The sequence below is a fragment of the Carlito syrichta genome, unplaced genomic scaffold (assembly GCF_000164805.1).
Source record: "Carlito syrichta isolate Samal-C Ts95f unplaced genomic scaffold, Tarsius_syrichta-2.0.1 Scaffold315646, whole genome shotgun sequence".
NCBI lineage: Eukaryota > Metazoa > Chordata > Mammalia > Primates > Tarsiidae > Carlito > Carlito syrichta.
This window is the reverse complement of record NW_007259742.1, coordinates 698,124-718,411: the sequence shown is the minus strand read 5'-3', so window position 1 is coordinate 718,411 and position 20,288 is coordinate 698,124. Positions and strand designations below refer to the sequence as shown.

Here is a 20,288-nt window from a genome sequence, read left to right as displayed (position 1 = left end):
TAACAACATTCAGACTATCATCGTTTTACTGAGGGGTAATATGCAACCAAAAAAAACCCCACATATCTTAAGTGTTGAGTTCACCAGATTCTCACAAGTAGCACCCACTCATGTAACCCACACCTGAATCAAGAAACTCAGGGGTATCAGCACCTGGACGACCACCTCCTGCCCCTATAGTCACTGCCACTGCTACCCAGCCCCACAAGGGCAATTGCCAGGTGCCCCGATTCATAACCCCCTCCATTACTGTACCTAAATGAAGACGCTATCGTACGTGCCCTTAGGTATCTGTGTTTTCACTCTACACTGTGCTAATTATTGTCACTGTTGGGTTTTTGTAGACTGCTTATTCTCCTTGCTGCATAGTATTCCACGGCATAGATATACCACAGTTTAGTTCCTGGGTTTCACTTTAAGCTTGCCTGCTCTATAACATATTACCTATGATTTATTAAGGGTATCTCATGAGTCTTAGGAATCTACTAGAAAGAACTCAAAACACTGATTTCCTAAGCTTCTTCATGAATTCCTTTTTTTTTTTTTTTTGATGAGTCAGAGTCTCACTCTGTCACCCAGACTGGAGTGCAGTGGCCGCTCCCGGCCACCACAGCCTCGACCTACTGGGCTCCGGTGATCCTTCCGCCTCAACCTTCCAAGTAGCTGGAACTACAGGCGCGCGCTACCATGCCCGGCTAATTTTTTGGTTTATTGTAGAGATGTCGTCTCGCCAAGTTGCCCAGGTGGGTCTCAAACCTGCGGGCTCAGGCAATCCACTCAACTCACCTCAGCCTCCCAAGGTGCGGGGTTACAGGCTGAGCCACCGAGCCCGGCATGAATTCCATTGATGATGGGATGCTCACTACCTCTAAGGTAACCTTTCTGGATCTATCTAATGACTCTCTTCTTCTGTAAAATGTTCCAGAACTGAAAACAATATTCCATATGTGTTCTAACCAGAGGAGTGTTCAGTAGAACTAAGAATCTCCCTGCTTTAGCTCTATAAATTATTAATTCAACCTGAGCATACATATGCTCTTTTGGCAGCCAAGCCACAGTCTGGGTAACGCCTCTGTCTTTTTCATATGACTGTCATGACATGAGGCCTCCCTTATATATATATATGGGATTGACACAGCCAAGGAGCTTCTTGGGAGCCCAGAAGGCAGTGCTGGAGGGGAGACACCACACAGTCACATGACGCAGCCCCAGCCATGCTCCCAGACAAGGCCACCTGCCTGAAGGTTTTCCTTCTAGGGCATCCATGAAGGGGGCTAGAAGTCATTACTGCCCTTCCCATCTTCCCCCAGGTCCCCCGAGCCAGCTCTCAAGAGAGGTTTCACTGCCAAGGTAAAGTAAAACCCAGTCAATTTTGACTTAGGAGCCTCTGTCCCTGAGTCACTATGACTCAAGCTATGGCTGCGGCTGTCATCTTAGACTGAGTTGACTCATGACCATCCTCCCTGGAGAAGTTGGCTAAGCTTCCTGCGACCTACATTTCAGCTGATATAAATCCATTACTAAGTCGGTCCTCTCACTCCACGCCATCTGCAAGCCTCCCCTGCAGCCTCAGGAGAGAAAGAGCTGCTGCAGGAAGGGTGGGTAGGTACCAGGAGAACTTGGGCTTCAGACACAGGTTCACATGAATGGCCTGTAATGGCTCCCAGATCCAGGCCACACACGACTCCCCTGAGTGTGCCACTGAGAGAGGGAAAGGGCATTTCTGTGAATGCCCACAATCCAGGATGACAAGCCTGTCCAAGGAGGCAGGAAGGCACTCTGGGTTAACCTATGTCTACGATCAACTGAGAAGGGAAGTTACCCAAGCTCTTTGGACTCAAATAGTTAAGTATTTTTTAAAAATTACTTTTTCCCACAGAAATAGAGATTTAATAAAAATAGGAATAGGCCAGGCATGGTGGCTCAGCCTGTAATCCCAGCAGTTTGGGAGGCCGAGGCGAGAGGAATGCCTGAGCCCAGGGGCTTGAGACCAACCTGGGCAACTTGGTGAGACCTCATCTCTACAATAAATTAAAAAACAAGCCAGGTGTGGTAGCATGTGCCTGTAATTCCAGCTACTTGGAGGGCTGAGGCAGAAGGATCACCTGAGCCCAGCAGGTGGAGGCTGCAGTGGCCATGAGCGTGCCACTGCACTTCAGCCTGGGCAACAGAGTGAGACTCCAGCTCAAACTAAATAAATACATAAATAAAAATTAAAAATACTTTTTTTTAAAAATCGGAGTCTCACTCCATCGCCATGCTGGAGTGCAGTGGCACGCTCGTGACCACCGCAGCCTCGACCTGCGGGGCTCAGGCAATCCTTCCACCTCAGCCTTCCAAGTAGCTGGAACTACAGGCATGCACCACCGTTCCAGGTTAACTTTTTAATTTATTGTAGAGATAGGGTCTAACTAAGTTGCCCAGACTTATCTCGAACCCTTGGGCTCAGGCAATCCTCTCACCTTGGCCTCCCAAAGTGCTGGGATGATAGGTGTGAGCCAATGCCTCAAAATAAATTTTTTTTTAATTACTTTTTTCTTTCCTGACAATAAACTCATGATTTGATTTTATTTGGTTTCTTCTTCTTTTTTTTTTTTTTTTTGAGTTAGAGTCTACCTCTGCCACCAAGGCTGGCGTGCAGTGGCACGATTGTGGCTTACAGCATCCTCAACCTGCTGAGTCAGACGATCCTTCTGCCTCAGACTCCCACCATGCCCATCTAATTTTTTTTTAATTTATTGTAGAAGTGATTGTCAGGCTGCCCAGGCTGCTCTTGAACCAGGCGATTGCCAGGTTGCCCAGGCTGCTCTTGAACACCTGGGTTCAGGCAATCCTCTAGCCTCTGAATCCCAAAGTGCTGGGATTATAGGCATGAGCCACCATGCCCAGCTGATACTCATGCTTTTTAAAATATACACACATAAACTCAGTTCCTCTGACTGAAGACGACAAACAATAACTAAAACAAAAACTTAAACATCTATGATTCATAAATTCATAAACATTTATAAGAGATGGGGTCTCATTATGTTGCCCAGACTGGTCTTCAACTCCTGGCCTCAAGTGATCCTCCTGTCTCAGTCTCCCAAGTACTGGGATTACAGGCGTGAGTGACTGTACCCAGCCTGTTTCTGAATTTATTTATTTATTTATTTTTTTAAGTTGGAGTCTCACTCTGTTGCCCAGACTGGAGTGCAGTGGCTGGTCCCGGCCATCGCAGCCTCGACCTGCTGGACTCCGGTGATCCTTCCACCTCAGCCTTCCAAGTAGCCGGAATTACAGGCGCGCGCTACCACGCCCAGCTAATTTTTTTTTTATTTTATCGTAGAGATGAGGTCTCGCCTGCCCAGGCGGGTCTCGAACCCATGGGCTTAGGCAATCCACTCACCTCAGCCTCCCAAAGGCACGGGATTACAGGCTGAGCCACCGAGCCCGGCTCTTCTGAATTTATTAAAGCTTAAAACTGCTCTGAAACTTTTGAGATACTGTGTGTGTGTATATGTGCGTGTCTGTGTGTCTGTGTAGAGGGGGCGAGGATAAAGTTAGCAACTGGAGAATCTAGATGAAAGGACTATACAAGAGCCTTTTGTGCTTATCTTAAAACTTTTCTATAAATTAATATTATTTCAGATAAAAAGTTTAAAAATCTCATATGCTAGTCATCCCAGCTACTCAGGAGGCTGAGGCAGGATTGCTTGAAGCCTGGAGATCAAGACCAGCCTGAGCAACATAGCAAGAGCTCACCTTTAAAAAAAAGAATTTTAAAAAAGTTTTAAAATGTATTTGAAAATTCTCACATTTTTTTTTTTTTTGAGTTGGAGTCTCACTCTGTCGCCCAGACTGGAGTGCAGTGGCCGCTTCCAGCCACCGTAGCCTCAACCTGCTGGGCTCCGGTGATCCTTCCACCTCAGCCTTCCAAGTAGCCGGAATTACAAGCATGCACTACCACGCCCGGCTGATTTTTTGATTTATTGTAGAGATGAGGTCTCGCTGCCCAGGCAGGTCTCGAACCCACAGGCTCAGACAATCCACTCACCTCAGCCTCCCAAAGGTGCGGGATTACAGGCTGAGCCACTGAGCCCGGTAATTCTCACATATTTTAGTAGATAACTCCTATGATCACAACCCAAGAATTCACACTGTTCAGAGTCTGTGAGTCTGAGTTGGTTCACAGGCAAAACGAGGTCTCTGGTTTACCAGAATACTATATAGGTCAATAAGAGATCTCAGAAAGTACTGGACCACCAAATACTTATTTCTAATCTAACACCAAATTTCTGGAGAAGAGGTTCTCATTTCATCTGCTTTTTATTTTTCAATCCTCCCTCCCCCATCCCCTGGTCTACTCTCCTTGTCCACAGCCCTCATGTTCCTTCACCATCATAAAATTAAAAACTTAGGGACAAAAAAAAAAAACTTAGCCTAGGAGTTCCAAGGTGCTGAAACTGTACTATCTGTAGCAGACTGCCTAGATTCAAATTCCAGTTCTACCATTTGGGTTAGTTGTTGTGACCCAAGGAGCTAGTTATTAAACAACTGAGCCTCAATTTTCCCATCTCTGAAATGGGTATAATAGTAATTATTCATCGAATTGGGATGATCAAATGAGCTAATACATATAAAGTGCTTATGTCAGTGACTTGTACATAACAAACACTAGGTAAGTATTTGCTGTAAGGATATTACATCATCATCATCATCATCTTTTCAGACTGCTTAAAAGGGGCAGAGGAAGAAACAGAGACAGCAGGAAACAAAGTGATTCTGGGACTGAGAAGAAGGGAAGATGGGGACAGAGGCTGGGAGAGACCAAGGAGACAGCAGTCAGAAGAGGGGGCAGTGGTAAGAAGGAAGTTCTGTGGAAGCGAACGCAGTGAGTGTGCACCTGTGGGGAAGGGGCTACCCCTTAAATAGCAAACCCTGCTCCTACAAGATTAAGCCAAAGCACACTGGGAATGTGCAGGGTGCAATCCAGTGGTGAAGACACCAGGTGTGGGTGGCTCAACCCAAGGACCAAGGGGAACAGACAGGCCAGTACGTGTTACCCAGTGAAAGTGCAGGAGGCAGGTTATTGCTTTGCTAAGCTCTGGTCTGGCCACATGGTTCTTTGAGTTATGGCCACCATTGTTTTCCTAGCTTTAGCCCCCTTCCCTACCTTGGGGACGTGAATCTTCCCTCTTTTTCTCTTACTTTCTAAATAAACTAACTATATTCTCCAATCTTAAAAAAAAAGAAAGTGCAGGATGCAAACCTGAGCTGTTGGCCACCTGCAAAGAGGAGTGACACGGCAGCCAACCGGAACGGTCAAGAGACTTACCAGCTGGCCACCTTTGAGCATGTACCGGCGGATGGACTAGTGGCAGCAGCCCGGTGATAGGGGGAGACAGGGGAGTGGGGAAGCTGGGGAGCCTTCAGGCAGGGCCATCCAATGGTAATGCACCAGCTCTGGTGGCTGACAGCGAAGTGACTCACCTGCTCTAGTGATAGTGGTGCCCATCATGCTCACTGACATGACCTGAAAAGCTCTGAACCAAACCCCAGAGAGCAGGTTAGAGGCCAGGATTAGCCCTTCTCTCTTAGACAAAGAAGTCTTGGTGGCTTGATCCAGGTCACACCCGCATTACTCAGGAGTAAAGCAAAGTCAAGAGAAGAAGGGTCTCGTCTCAAAGTCCACCCCAGAACAAATGGGTTTCCTGGAGAACTTAGTCATGAACCTTGCTGTGAACACACCCTCCCTAAAGCAAACATTTGACAAGCTCCAAATACGCATCTTGGATAGCAGCCATGACTCAGGAGGCCAACTACAGGCTGGAGGAGCCAGAACGTCTGGGAGGGGAGAGTGTACCCCTTCCTGATGATGGACTTAGGAGCCCCAAAATGGCTGAAAACCTGAGGAGGGGGGCCCAAGCCCTGATCACAGGATCCTCAGTGAGCTAGGGACCCACCATTCACCACAACCAGAAGAACAGGAGAGGGAGCAGGCCCTCCCTGGGCATGTCCAGCCCCCGCAACCTTTCCTGGACTAGGTACAAGTATGGGGGTGGGGGGAGATTTCCCAAGCAAGGCCCTGCTTTCTTTGCCAAGGGCTTGTACAAATGCTATTTTAAACCAGGTAATGAGGAGCCCCTGGCTAGCCCAGAGTTGTGAACCCTAATTTCTGCCTGACAAAACCACAACCACACCCTATGAGGCCTAGGCCACTGGTGACCAGGTGAGGAGGCCAATGACTTAGAGAAGGGTCATTTTCTCCCAAGGGCTCTGCTAAACCTGTGCCAGGGAACCAACCCCAGGAACTTTGGAAAATGAGTGCATGTACCCAATAGGGCTGCAGGGCCTCCCTCCTCATGCCCCTGACTCTGTAGTTGTCCAGGGAGTCCTCTCCCACCTCCCACCCCCACAGTTTACCCAGACCATGGGCATCTCTGCAAGCACAATCCAGCCCCCGCCCAGACTGTCCTAACCTCCTGCCCAGGAGTCCCTCTTCCATATGCACCTGTGATGGGCTCCTCCCAGCAATTCTCTTACAGGAGCCCAGGACACCAATGCTTTGGGGTCAGGTTCCTGGAGTCACCCTAGGGGACGCTGACCTGAGGGGACTGACCCGGAGGGATCAGGGACCCACCTGGCTTCCACTGCCGTGCACGATGTTCTCTGGGGTGTCATAAACCTCGGACTCCATGTGAACATTCTGGTTTTTCTCATGATTCACTTGCACCCGCAGAATTCGAAAGGATGACCCACCAAGATCCAGGGCAATGAAATCTCCCTTTTCTGTTTAGGGAGACAACAGGTATCGCATCAGATTCAAGTGTTAGGAGAAGGCCACATCCAAGCCCACTTCCTGGCAGGGCCCAGGCCCTGTCTGCCTGCCCCTGCCCTGCTGCACAGTGTTCTCAGCCAGAAAGCAACCATCATGCAAGTCTTATCCAACCACTGCCCTATATGCAGAGTGGGCAAGGGAAACCCTATCCCAGCCTGGCGTCCTTAAACAGAAAGAGCCTCAAGCAAACCCAGTCTCTCACTTCCCACTACAGGGGAAGGGAAACCTGAATTAAGTACAAAACACCATCCCATCTTTCTCTATTTTCCTATTTCAAAAACAGCACTGTTGTATAAATAACAGTCATGTAGCATTTCAACTCAGAGAAAATCCTGCACCCAAGGTCCATGCCATGTCTGGGGTTCCTTCCATGTCCCTCAGACACTGATTACTGCTACTCCAGGACTCCACAGGGTTGTTTCTTTATTGTTGTGGTAAAATACACATAAAGTTTGCCATTGCAAGAATTTTTTTTTTCTTTTTGAGTTGGAGTCTCATCTGTCGCCCAGGCTGGAGTGCAATGGCACACTCACAGCCACCACAGCCTGAACCTGCTGGACTTGGGTGATACTTCCGCCTCAGCCTTCCAAGTAGCTGGAACCACAGGCATGCACCACCACACCCAGCTAATTTTTTGTTTTATTGTAGAGATGAGGTCTCACCAAGTTGCCCAGGTTGGTCTCAAACCTCTGGACTCAGGCAATCCTCTCACTTTGGCCTCCCAAAGTGCTGTGATTAGAGGCTTGAGCCACCGCACCTAGTCATAACCATTTTTAAGTATACAATTCAGTGGTATTAAGTTCATTCACAATGTTGGGCAACCATCACCACTATTTCCAAACCTTTTTCATCACCCCAAACAGAAACTCTGTAAGCATTAAGCAATAACTCCCATTTCCCCTCTCCCACAGTTCCTGGTAACCACAGTTCTACTTTCTGTCCCTATGAATTTGCCTTTTCTAGACATCTCATATAAGCAGAATCATACAGTATTTGTCCTTTCGTGTATCACTTATTTCACTGACCATAATGTTTTCAAGGTTCATCCATGTTGTAGCATTTGTCAGAATTTCACTCCTTTTAAAACTGCATAATACTCCATTGTACAGATATACTTTTTTTTTTTTCTGCCTTGTTTTTTTGAGTTGGAGCCTCACTCTGTCGCCCAGGCTGGAGGGCAGTGGCTCACTCACGGCCATCCCAGCATCGAACTGCTGGGCTCCGGTGATCCTTCCACCTCAGTCTTCTAAGTAGCTGGAACTACAGGTGCATGCTACTGCGCCTGGCTAATTTTTATTTTATTTTATTTTATTTTATTGTAGAGACAAGGTCTCGCCAAGTTGCCCGGGCTGGTCTCGAACCTGCAGGCTCAGGCAATCCACTCGCCTCCGCCTCCCAAAGTGCTAGGATTACAGGCTGAGCCACCGAGCCCAACCAACCATATTTTGTTTATCCGTTCATTCATCTGTGAACATTTGGGTGGTTTCCACCCAGAGGATGCTTTTAAACAGAAGATCACATAAGAGTACACTGGCCCACTATGGTTAACAGTGGACTCCCTCAGGAGATTAATGTGTGCAGTATTTGGGGTGGTGGGCCCCAGCAGGACAGGGCACGATGCTGAGACTATACACCAAGACCAACGGACAGTACCAAAGGAAAAAGGCTGTAGTCAAAGTTCCAACCATTAAGCCACAACCAAACATTCTTTACCCTTTATCACATTAGTTTCCCTCACACATGCTCTCAGAAAATCAGCTAAAGACTGTTAGTGTCATTCTTGATACCAAGATGTCATCCCGGTGTCTACCAAGCCAAGGGAAACAGCCACCCTTGCTACCCTAAGCATGTTGATCTACCAAGCCCTCAATCTTATAAACACCACTAAATACCAGATATCTTTGGGACATCTCATTCTCCCAGGTAGGTAAAGATCCTTATTATTATATTTTTTATAATAATGTATTTTGCAATGGTAATATTGAAACTTAATTTACATACCATGCAATTCACTCATTTAAAGTATACAATTCAATGGGTTTTGGTATATTCAGTTATGCAGCCCTTACCATAACCAATTTTGAGTCATTTTCAACATCTCGAAAAGAAACCCAGTACCCTTTAACTATCACCACCCAAATCCCTCACCCACTCCCACTCTCCCCAACCCCTGCTCATCCCCTAAGCAACTACTAATCTACTTTCTGTCGCCACAGATTTACCTATTATGGACAGTTCATATAAACGGAATCAGACAACATATGGCCTTGAGTGACTGGCTTATTTCACTTAGCAAAATGTCTTTAAGATTCATCATGTTGTAGCATGTCTCAGTACTTTATTCCTTTTAACGACTGAACGTTACACTGGTATATACCATATTTTACCTATTTGTCCAGTGATAGACATTTGTTTTGTTTCTACCCTTTGGCTATTCTGCATAACGCTACTATGAACATTTGAGTCCAGGCTTCTGTATGGACAAGTTTTCATTTCTCTTGGGTATACACCTAGGAGTGGAATTGCTGTGTCAAATGGTAATTATGTTTAACTTCTTGAGAAACTGCCACAGTTCTCCAGAGCAGGTGTGCCATTTTACATTCTCACCACTCATGTATTTCTCCACGTCTTCATCAACACTTATTATTGTCTATCTTTTTTATTTTGCTTTGCATTCTCTGATGGCTAATGAAGTTGAGCACCTTCTCAAGTGCTTATAAGGCCACTTGTATATCTTCTTTGGAAATGTCTATTCAGATCCTTTGTTCATTTAAAAAATTTGAATCATCTTTATAGTGTTGAGTTGTAAGAGTTCTTTATATATCCTAGATATAAGTCCCTTATCAGATACACTTGCAAATGTTTTCTCCCTTCCTGTAGCTTGTATTTTCACCTTTGAAGAACAAAGCCTTTTGGGTTTTTTTTTTTTGATGAAGTACAATTTATTTATTTTCTCTTTTGCTGTTTGTGCTTTTGGAGTTGCATTTAAGAATTCATTGCCAAAGCCAAGGTCACAAAGAGTCACAGCTATACTTCCTTCTTAGAGTTACTAGTTTTAGCTCTTCCCATTCTAGGTATTTGATCCATTTTGAGTCAATTTTTGTACATGGTATGAGAAAGAGGTTCAACTTCATTCTTTCACATGTGAATATCCAGTGCCCCAGCACCATTTGCTAAAAAGACTATTATTTTCCTCACTGAATGGTCATAACACCCATATTTTTTAAAAAAATCAATTGACCATAAATGTGTGTGTTTATTTCTTAACTCTCAATTCTGCTCTACTGATCTATCTGTCTACCTTTATGCCAGTACCAGTGTCTTGAGTACTGTTGCTTTATTATAAATTCTGAAACTAGGTAGTGAAATTCCTCCAACTTAGCTCTCCTTTTCCAAGATTGTTTTGGCTATTCTGGATCTCTTGACCTTTTTCATTAAAAAAAAAAAAGTAATGGTTGCTTTTGTGTTTTTTTCTTAAGTGTTCTCTTTCATAAAGCTAACTTATCTTTGTATTTTATTTCACCAAGCTGTAAGCTCTGACACATTGCAATATTAAACTTAAAATGGTGTTTAGTATATAATAAAAGCTCAAGAAATACCTGCAAACTTAATGAATGCATAAATGAATTAATGAGCAACCCAAAGAACTCTCACATTGAATTTCACTGATCTTATATTTTTAAGTACCTTGAAGGAAGGACCACAACTTAGAGTTCTTTGCCCCTGGCAACTAGAACAGTTCCATAAATTATTGGTAGCTGCTTTATCCCAGGGATCAGTGGTCCTTTCATTCATTCAAGGTACCCCTGCTTACTGTTCTTCAAGCAAGAAGCAGTTACGCCATTCTGTGAGATACAGAGGAAAAAACTAAAGTGTTTTTATTGTTCTTTACTCCCCACAACACAGAACACTTCTGTGACCCTAGATGTGTGTAGGTTTTATCCACACACCAAGCAAGCAAGAATTCTGTGGTGGATTCTCCAGTGGACGAACACCAGTTCCATGTGCTCTAATTCAATTCAATTCTGACTATCTACCTGGAGATTTCACCGTTCTTTGCTGTAAATTTTGAAATTGGGAAGTGAAATTCTTTTTTATAAGGCTGACTTCCCTCTGTAAACAGGTTGAAGGTTAGTCTCACAAGATTGCCTCCTCCACCACTTCCACTTCAGATGCCAATAACAAGCACAGATTGTGATCTGTACTTCTGGACAACAAGCTCTAAGTCGGGGTTCCCACAAATCCCCTCCTTGGATTTGACTAATTTGCTAGAGTGGGTCACAGGACTCAGGCAAACGCTTTACTGACATATTTACATATTTTTTAAAAAGGATACTACAAGCCAGACTCCGTGGCTCAGCCTGTAATCCCGCACTTTGGGAGGCTGAGGTGACTGGATTGCCTGAGCCTGCGGGTTCAAGACCTGCCCGGGCAACTTGGCGAGACCTCATCTCCACAATAAATCAGAAAATTAGCCAGGCGTGGTAGCGCACACCTGTAGCTCCAGCTACTTGGAAGGCTGAGGCAGAAGGATTGCCGGAGCCCAGGAGGTTGAGGCTGCGGTGGCTGGGAGCGTGCCACTGCACTCCAGTCTGGGCGACAGAGTGAGACTCCAACTCAAAAAAAAAAAAACAAACAGGATACTACAAGGAGTACAGATGAACAAACAGATGGAAGAGGTATGGGAGAGGAGTGATGAGTTTCCCTGCCCTTTCCAGGAACCACTTCCACGTGCTCAGCTATCTGGAAGCCCCCAGAACTCAGTTCTTTAGAGTTGTTATGAAAGTGTCATTACACGGGCATGATGGTTTAATCACTGGCCATTGGATTATTTGCACAATTTTCGGCCCCTCTCCCTAAAGATGGGATGAGGGGCTGGGCCTGAAAGCAATTTTCTAGTCATATGGTCAGTTCCCTGGGCAACTGACCCTCATTCTCAGGCTATCCAGGGGCCCTTGAAGGAACAAAAGTTACTCTCCTATCTCCTAGAAAATGCCAATGGATTTAGGAGTTCTGTGTCATGAACCAGGGTCAAAGATTCCCCCAGCACTCCTAGTACTCAGGAAATTACAAAGTAGGAACTCTGCTAGGGACTGGGGGCAGGAATCAGTATGTGTTTTTTTTTTTGTTTTTTTTTTGTTTTTGAGTTGGAGTCTCACTCTGTCGCCCAGACTGGAGTGCAGTGGCCGCTCCCGGCCACCGCAACCTTGACCTGCTGGGCTCCGGCGATCCTTCCGCCTCAGCCTTCCAAGTAGCCGGAATTACAGGCATGTGCTACCACACCCGGCTGATTTTTTTATTTATTGTAGAGATGAGGTCTCGCTGCCCAGGCGGGTCTCGAACCCGCGGGCTCAGGCAATCCACTCACCTCAGCCTCCCAAAGGCGCAGGATTACAGGCTGAGCCACCGAGCCCGGCAATATGTATATTTCTTATTATTTCATCCATTGGTTAGCTGGTTTTAATAACAGCTTTGAGATATAATCACATATCATACAATTTACCCATTTAAAAATATTTGGCTATTTTCAGTATACTTAGAGTTGTACAACTATCACCGCTTTCTAATTTTAGAAAATTTTCATCATCCGCAAAGAAATTCTGTAGCTATTAGCAGTCACTCTCCATTTCCTTCCAACCTCCCCAGTCCCCAGCAACCACCAATGTACTTTCTATCTCTACAGATTTCCCTACTCTGGACATTTCTGGACATTTCATACGATCCTTTGTGTCTGGCTTCTTTCACTTAGCATAATGTTTTCAAGGCTTATCATGTCTTAGCATGTATCAGTACTTCATTCATTTTTACAGCTAAATTATATTCCACTTACGTAGATACATGCATAATACCACTGGTTTTAAATTGTGTCTATAGTCCAAAGGAAAGACACCAAGGGAGAATGCTAGGAATAGGTCTCATAAATGTTGGTAGAAATTCTGATCCTGGCCAGGCTCGGTGGCTCAGCCTGTAATCCCAGCACTTTGGGAGGCCGAGGCAAGTGGATTGCCTGAGCCCACAGGTTCAAGACCAGCCCGAGCAACTTGGCAAAACCTAGTCACTACAATAAATCAAAAATTAGTCGGGCACAGTAGTGCGCACCTGTAGTTCCGGCTACTCGGAAGGCTGAGGCGGAAAGATCGCCGGATACCAGCAGGTCAATGCTGAGGTGGCTGTGAGCATGCCACTGCACTCCAGCCTGGGTAACGGAGTGAGACTCCAACTCAAAAAAAAGAAATTCTGACCCTGGTTTTGGACATTGTTCAGAGCAGTGTAGGGTTTTCTTTGGGCTCTCACCAGAATCCTAACCCCCATGGTGCTTTACACTACCACCATTTTGAAAAACTGAATTCAGAACACAGTGGTTTCTCTCAGACAGGTGAGTCACTAGAATATCAAATACACTTTATTTTACCATCAGCTATCATTCATTGAAACTTTCTATACCAATCACTAAGTGCTTTATACCTATCATTTTGTTGTTAATCATCTCAACCCTATGAAGTAGGCATGGCCAAGATGCCCATTCTACAGATGAGCAAGTAAAGGCAGTGAGAGTTGGATAACTTGCCCAACCACACTACTAGTAAGTGGCAGAGCCAATATCTGCATCCAAAGCCCAAATTCATAACCATGACAACTGCCACCTGGACAGAACTCAGGACAAGGACGGGATCAGAGTGAGACTGCAGCACATCCGAGATGGCTACATTTCTTTTCTGGGGCTCTTGAATATCCATGACTCCCTGGAACTCTTGGTCATTCTTTAATGAAGATAGTGAAAACTCAGTCTGGAAAACAACTAGGAAACACTTGAGCATCCAGAACTAATAGGCACAAGAGCACATACTGTGCTGGGGGTGGGGAATGATGGGTATTTTTTATTTTGCTATAATTGCTTTACTTAATTAATTTATTTGCCGTTTCAATGTTTACATAAATATTTATTTATTCCATATTTTAACATTGACTTTCTTTCCTAACTTTAAAAGAAACAGTATGGGAAAAAATTTTTAAATGCTTAATGAGAAAGAGGGGGGAAAAAACAGCATAGAAAATTTTTCACCTGCCCGCCCAATCAAGTCTTATTTTCAAATGAATCAAAGAGAAAGCAGGTTCACATGACTCTAGCTCCAGGGGACAGTGGCTGGGAACTCCAGCTTATCAGCGGTGCCCTGTCAGTGTCAGCACAGAGCAGGTAAGAGCTTTCAGTCCCTCATAGGAAGGGGTCAGGTTTCAGGCAGTACCTTTGGATGACCCAGGCCTGAAGTTTGTCCTGTGGGATAAGTGAAAAATGACCTCTGCTGCCTGACGATGTGGCAGGGGCCTAACCTTGGAGTGCACACAGCTAGCCCACACTTCTGTACTCCACAAAGACCCCTGGCCCCACCCCAGCCTCCTGCTGTGTTCTGCACACCCCAAGTCTCCACCACTCCTTTATTGAACAGGTGCAGGTCAGCAGGTTTCCAAGGAATTAGGGTCAGGGAAGTTTAAAGGGGGGGCCATGAGATGCCAGGACAAATTAAATTCTGGACACTTCACACAGCTGCAGGTGGGGGCTGATAGATTTGAGGGGAACACGGATAAAGAGCCCCTGAAGGCAGTCACAATGGGTCTCTCTCACCCTCCCCTGGGCAGAGACCTCAATTCCATTTGAAGGTGGGATATGCGGTTGTTAAAAAGCAGTTGCACCTCTTCTGAAAGTCACATTTGCAGCTTAGGCAACATTGGATAAATATTAACTCACCTTCTCGGTTTATGGATAAGGAAGCTCCAACCAAACTAGCTGAATGACTCTCACTCATGGTCACACCTGTGGCAGGGCCAGGAGACCCTTCCCTTGTCTTACACTTAGCAAATACTGTGATGATCATTATTTTTTGTGGGCATGTCTTATCTTAGTTGGATGATAAGCAACTTGAAAGCAAAGGCAATTTAGCATGCTTCCCTGCCTCCCAAGTACTGAGTGCTGCAGAAAGAAGGCAATCAGCCTGCCTGCTGTTAGCTCAATCAGAAATGCCTGGGTCAAACACATGGTCTATTCAGTCCTATACTCTGCTGGGCAAAGTACATCAAGGAATGGCTTCTGGTAAGGGCAACAAGATTGTTGATACCCTTTGTAGGCCTCTAGCATCTCTTTACATAACTACACTCCTGTTTTTCATCCATGCATTTGGTGAGGTTGAACCCCCTGCTCCAGCTCCAGGGGAACCCATGTGTAATTCAGGGGTATCTGGCATCCGGAGTTACCAGTCTTGGCCATTGTGATTGATGCAGGAGAGGCACATGACCCAAGTCAGTCAATCATAGCCCTCTCCAAGACCAACATTGCACTCGGATCACTGGCTATGAGGTGAGATGTCAGCCTGGAGGTGCAGGGCTGTCTCCACCACTGTGAGGGGAGAGGTGGCCTATGAATGAAGCCAACACAAAAGGAGGCTGGGCTGAATGAATGAGTAAGAGATGGATGAGTTCCTGGATACTGAAGCCAACTCACAACTAGACTTCCCAGTTATAGGAACCTAGAATTTTCCCTTTTTGTCTCAAACTAATTTAAGTTAGATTTCTTTCAGCAACAACCAGAAGGCTTCCAAGTTCATTATTTATTTTTAGGGAATGAGTTCCTCAAATACATAACTACTTGTCCTCCTTAATAAAAGAGATCTATCGTCCCTTTTTATCTCAGATTGGTTCCCTGATTCAGAGCCATGGTGTCCAGTCACACCAGTGCAGAGGGACAAGAGCTGCAGTCCATAGGCTCATTCACATTTTGTGTGGCTAGCTCAGCGATGGGGGTGAGACAGCCTTCCTCTGCTTCCCTCTTTTCTCTATCTCCTTCCCCTATAACATCACAGAGATGCCAGTGAATTCGGAAAACTCTGGATCCTTTCTCCAGGGATTGGGCTTACACATTTAAGGCTGTCGGGTGGGGTCCTTTGGCCTCATGGGTTACGAAAGAATTCTTCCGAAAGAATGCTTACTAAGTCAGTTATTAAATTACAATAATGATGATGATGACCCCCTGTAACTCATGGTGATTTGCAGTTTACAAGGCACTCTCATTTGGTCCTGGCAGCAGCCTTGTGAAGCAGAGAGGGCAGTGAATATCATCACGTCCATTTTACAGATGGGGAAATGGCTCAGGAAAGTTACATGTCTTCTCCAAGGTCACACAAATAATAAGACTGATCCAGTGTTTGGGATTTTTATTTTATTTTAGTTTTCCTTTGACTTCAAGTTTAGCCTTTTTCTACAGCTGTGGACCTCCCTCCAATTTCCTCTTCAAATCTTTGATCTTAAACCTTCCTGCTCCTGGGGCCTCTTCTTTTGACTTCTTCCCACATTTCCCATTTCCACTGAAAGCCAGGAGAACCACTCTTCAAGAGAAGGCTCATTAAACAAAACATCTGAAGGGCCACTGGCGATGCTCCACTTCCTAATGACAGCCATTATTACCAGCATATAATGGAAAACAAACACGGGACAGATGGCTCTCTTGAGTCCTGGCCTGCGCTGGAATATACGCAAACACAAGCCCAGCCTGCGTGAAATGCCTGCCTTAGTCCAGCTCAGTGAAGTAATTCTATACACGAGATACAAAGGCATTCCCTCCTGTCTGCAATCCAGCTACCTGATGAGAACTCTAAGCCTTCATCAAAAACTCAACTAGGACACTAGATATTCAAATTTCACAGATGGAGAACATTCGAGATAATCCAAAAATCTTTCCAGATAAAAAAATGGAGACAGCCTAAATGCCACAAGAAGGTAAATATTTTCCTTCCTTTGGCTGGAAAGTAGTACGATGTATATTTAGGGCCCAAAAATAACCATGACCATACTGTAACTCGTTCTGCTTTGCATGCAAAACGATAATGGCACATCCAAGCTTCTAGCAAAAAAATTTTAAAAAATAAAAAATTGGAGGTAAACCCTGTGCTAGGAACTATGAAGCAGAAACAAAGAAATATCTCAAAAAGGATATTTACCAACCAGGCTCGGTGGCTCAGCCTGTAATCCCGCGCTTTGGGAGGCTGAGGTGAGTGAATTACCTGAGCCCACGGGTTCGAGACCCACCAGGGCAATTTGGTGAGACCTCATCTCTACAATAAATCAAAAAATTAGCCGGGTGTGGTAGTGTGCACCTGTAGTTCCAGCTACTTGGAAGACTGAGGCGGAAGGATCACCGGAGCTCAGCAGGTCGAGGCTGCGGTGGCCGGGAGCAGCCACTGCACTCCAGTCGGGGCAACAGAGTGAGACTCCAACTCAAAAAAAAAAAAGAATATTTACCTATTTACCCTCAAAAAGCTTACAACCTAATTGGTACTTAAATATCCTTAGGGATAAAGAAAAAAATGAGAAAAAGAGTCTTCACAACTGAATTCTCAAGAGACTGGGTAATGAAGAAAACCAAAATATTTTACCTAAAAGATACAATGAATATTTTGGTTTGGTACCCTGATATAATTAGTATTTTGGTTTGGTTTTATTTTTGAGTCAGAGTCTCACTCTTTTGACCAGGCTAGTGTGCAATGGCACGTTCATGGCCACTGCAGCCTGACCTGCTCAGCTCAGGTGATCTTCCACCTCAGCCTTCCAAACAGTCAGAACTACAGGCATGCGCCACTATGCCAGGCTAATTTTCTGATTTACTGTGGAGATGAGGTCTCACCAAGTTGCCCAGGCTGGTCTCGAACTCCCCGGACTGAGGCAATCCTCTTGCCTCCACATCCCAAATGGGATTGCAAGCAAGAGCCACAGCCCCTGGCAGAGTATTTTGAATTAAAGGCCCTTAAAGATCAGCAGACTAGTGGAAGATACTTTTCCCCCATCTGCATAAAGACCACACACAGGAACCTTCCAAGGGGAACATTTTTCTTTCCTACCTTTATCTCATTATCTGTGAGTGGCGGGGAGACTGAAGGATGTGACCACACTCGAACAGTCCTTTTGCAAGATGTTGGTCTCCCGGGTTCATTCAGTTTCCGAAGAGAACCGCTGACAAGTAATCTGTTCCCAGACCCATTCATTTTCCCTAGGAGCCATTTATTGTCCTGCAACAGAATGGCTTTACTCCCCTCATCTCTGTTTTCCCTCCAAAAAGACCCTTTTGTGTAAGTATCTGGGCCTCCCCTGGGATACTGGGGAACCATTCTGTGATTTCCCCCATGCATGTTAAGAAATATATATGCCTTTTCTAGGAACCTGTGTTTTGTGGGTTGATTTTCCAGCAAACATTCAGAGAGCAAAGCAGAAGTCTTCCCTTGGTCCCTACAGTAGCTTTGAAGAGGGGTTCGACTTAGCCAAGTCACCTGTGTTAAAAGCCTTCGAGCCGGGCTCGGTGGCTCAGCCTGTAATCCCGCGCCTTTGGGAGGCTGAGGTGAGTGGATTGCCTGAGCCAGCGGGTTTGAGAGCCACCTGGGCAGGTAAGACTTCATCTCTACAATAAATCAAAAAATCAGCCGGGCGTGGTAGCGCATGCCTGTAATTCCGGCTACTTGGAAGGCTGAGGCGGAAGGATCGCCGGAGCCCAGCAGGCGAGGCTGCAGTGGCCAGGAGCGGCCACTGCACTCCAGTCTGGGCGACAGAGTGAGACTCCAACTCAAAAATAAATAAATAAATAAAATAAAAGCCTTCGAAGCCGGGCTCGGTAGCTCAGCCTGTAATCCCGCGCTTTGGGAGGCTGAGGTGAGTGGATTGCCTGAGCCCGTGGGTTCGAGACCCGCCTGGGCAGCGAGACCTCATCTCTACAATAAATCAAAAACTTAGCTGGGCATAGTAGCGTGCACCTGTAGTTCCGGCTACTTGGAAGGCTGAGGCGGAAGGATCGCCGGAGCCCAGCAGGTCAAGGCTGCGGTGGCCAGGAGCAGCCACTGCACTCCAGTCTGGGTGACAGAGTGAGACTCCAACTTAGAAGGAAAAAAAAAGCCTTCGATATTTTCCTTCATTATTCATAACTCCAGCACTTCAAAAATAACGTGAAGCAGCAGAAAGCCACTTTGTTTTTTAACTTAAAAATTAATGTATTGATTACTGAAGAGCAACAAAAAAAAAGAAAGATGAAAGATATACAAAGGGGAAAAATTGATACAAAAATGGGCTGGTATGTATCAGAATCTTTGTAACAGATATGCTTCTGGAAAATCAGTAGAATTCCAAAACTCTTGAGTCCAGTCCACCAGGGTCAAGGTCAATGCCTTTGCCTTGGAAGTCATACACCACTCAACAGGCAGAGGCAGTCCTCCACAGGGTGAGCTCCAATTTATCCTTCCGTGCTTTGGGAGTACCACTAATTCTGTCGCTGACTAATTACTACAGTGGAAGCAGTGATTAACATTTCAAAAAGGGAGCGGCACCATGGGTTTACTATCAAGGAGACCCAAATTCTGGTTACTGTAGGGGACCTATTGGTTCTTGGTTGATAAAAGAGCCCAGAGGCAGGGGAGGTGGAAGGGGTTAGGCATAAAGGGGTAAGGACTGGACAGGGGCTAGGCATCCATGTCCTAGGCATTCACAGCAATGTCTATGTGGGGCTGAAGAAACCATTCTTGGGGGGTGCTCTAGGGCATGAGTTAGCCCCCCATAAATATCAGAAACAGTCAGGTATGGTGCCACATGCCTGCAGTCCTAGCTATTCAGAAGGCTGAGGCAGGAAGATCGCTTTGAGTCCGGGAGTTCAAGGCCGCAGTGAACCATGATTGTGTCACTGCACTCCAACCTGGGCAACAGAGTAAGACCATGTTTCTTAAAAAAAATAAACTGAAGCTGGGCTCGGTGGCTCAGCCTGTAATTCCAGCGCTTTGGGAGGCTGAGGTGAGTGGATTGCCTGAGCCCGCGGGTTCGAGACCTGCCTGGGCAGCGAGACCTCATCTCTACAATAAATCAAAAAATCAACCAGGCGTGGTAGCGCATGCCTGTAATTCCGGTTACTGGGAAGGCTGAGGCGGAAGGATCGCCGGAGCCCAGCAGGTGAGGCTGTGGTGGCCGGGAGCGGCCACTGCACTCCAGTCCGGGCGACCGAGTAAGACTCCAACTCAACAAATAAAATAAAATAAAATAAAATAAAATAAAATAAAATAAAATAAAATAAATAATAAACTGAAGCAAGAGGATTGCCTGAGCCCACGGGTTTGAGACCAGCTTGGGCAACATAGTAAGATCTCGCTTCTACAATAAATCAAAAAAATGGCCAGGCATGGTAGCGCGTGCCTATAGTTCTGGCTACTTGGAAGGCTGAGGCGGAAGGATCGCCGGAGGCCAGAAGGTCGACACTGAGGTAGCCGTGAGCGTGCCACTGCACTCCAGTCTTGGCAACGGACTGAGTGAGACTCCAACTCAGAAAATAAAAAAATAATAATAAATTACTCCAGCCTGGGCAACTTGGCAAGACCTTGTCTCTAAAATAAATCAAAAAATTAACCGGGTATGGTGGCGTGGACCTGTAGTTCCAGCTACTTGGAAGGCAGAAGCT

The 20,288-nt window shown here is 45.7% G+C and overlaps 1 protein-coding gene across 5 annotated transcripts in view; it reads right to left on the bottom strand.

Moving 5' to 3' along the window:
• The window catches only part of HK1 (hexokinase 1), an 87,767-nt gene that overhangs the window by 37,259 nt on the left and 30,220 nt on the right, over positions 1-20,288 (bottom strand). For all 5 annotated transcript variants that reach the window (XM_021706492.1, XM_021706493.1, XM_008073097.1 and 2 more), the window contains exon 3: positions 6,623-6,771. In XM_021706492.1, coding sequence (XP_021562167.1) covers positions 6,623-6,771 — 149 coding nt within the window. The remainder of the gene's footprint in view (positions 1-6,622; positions 6,772-20,288) is intronic.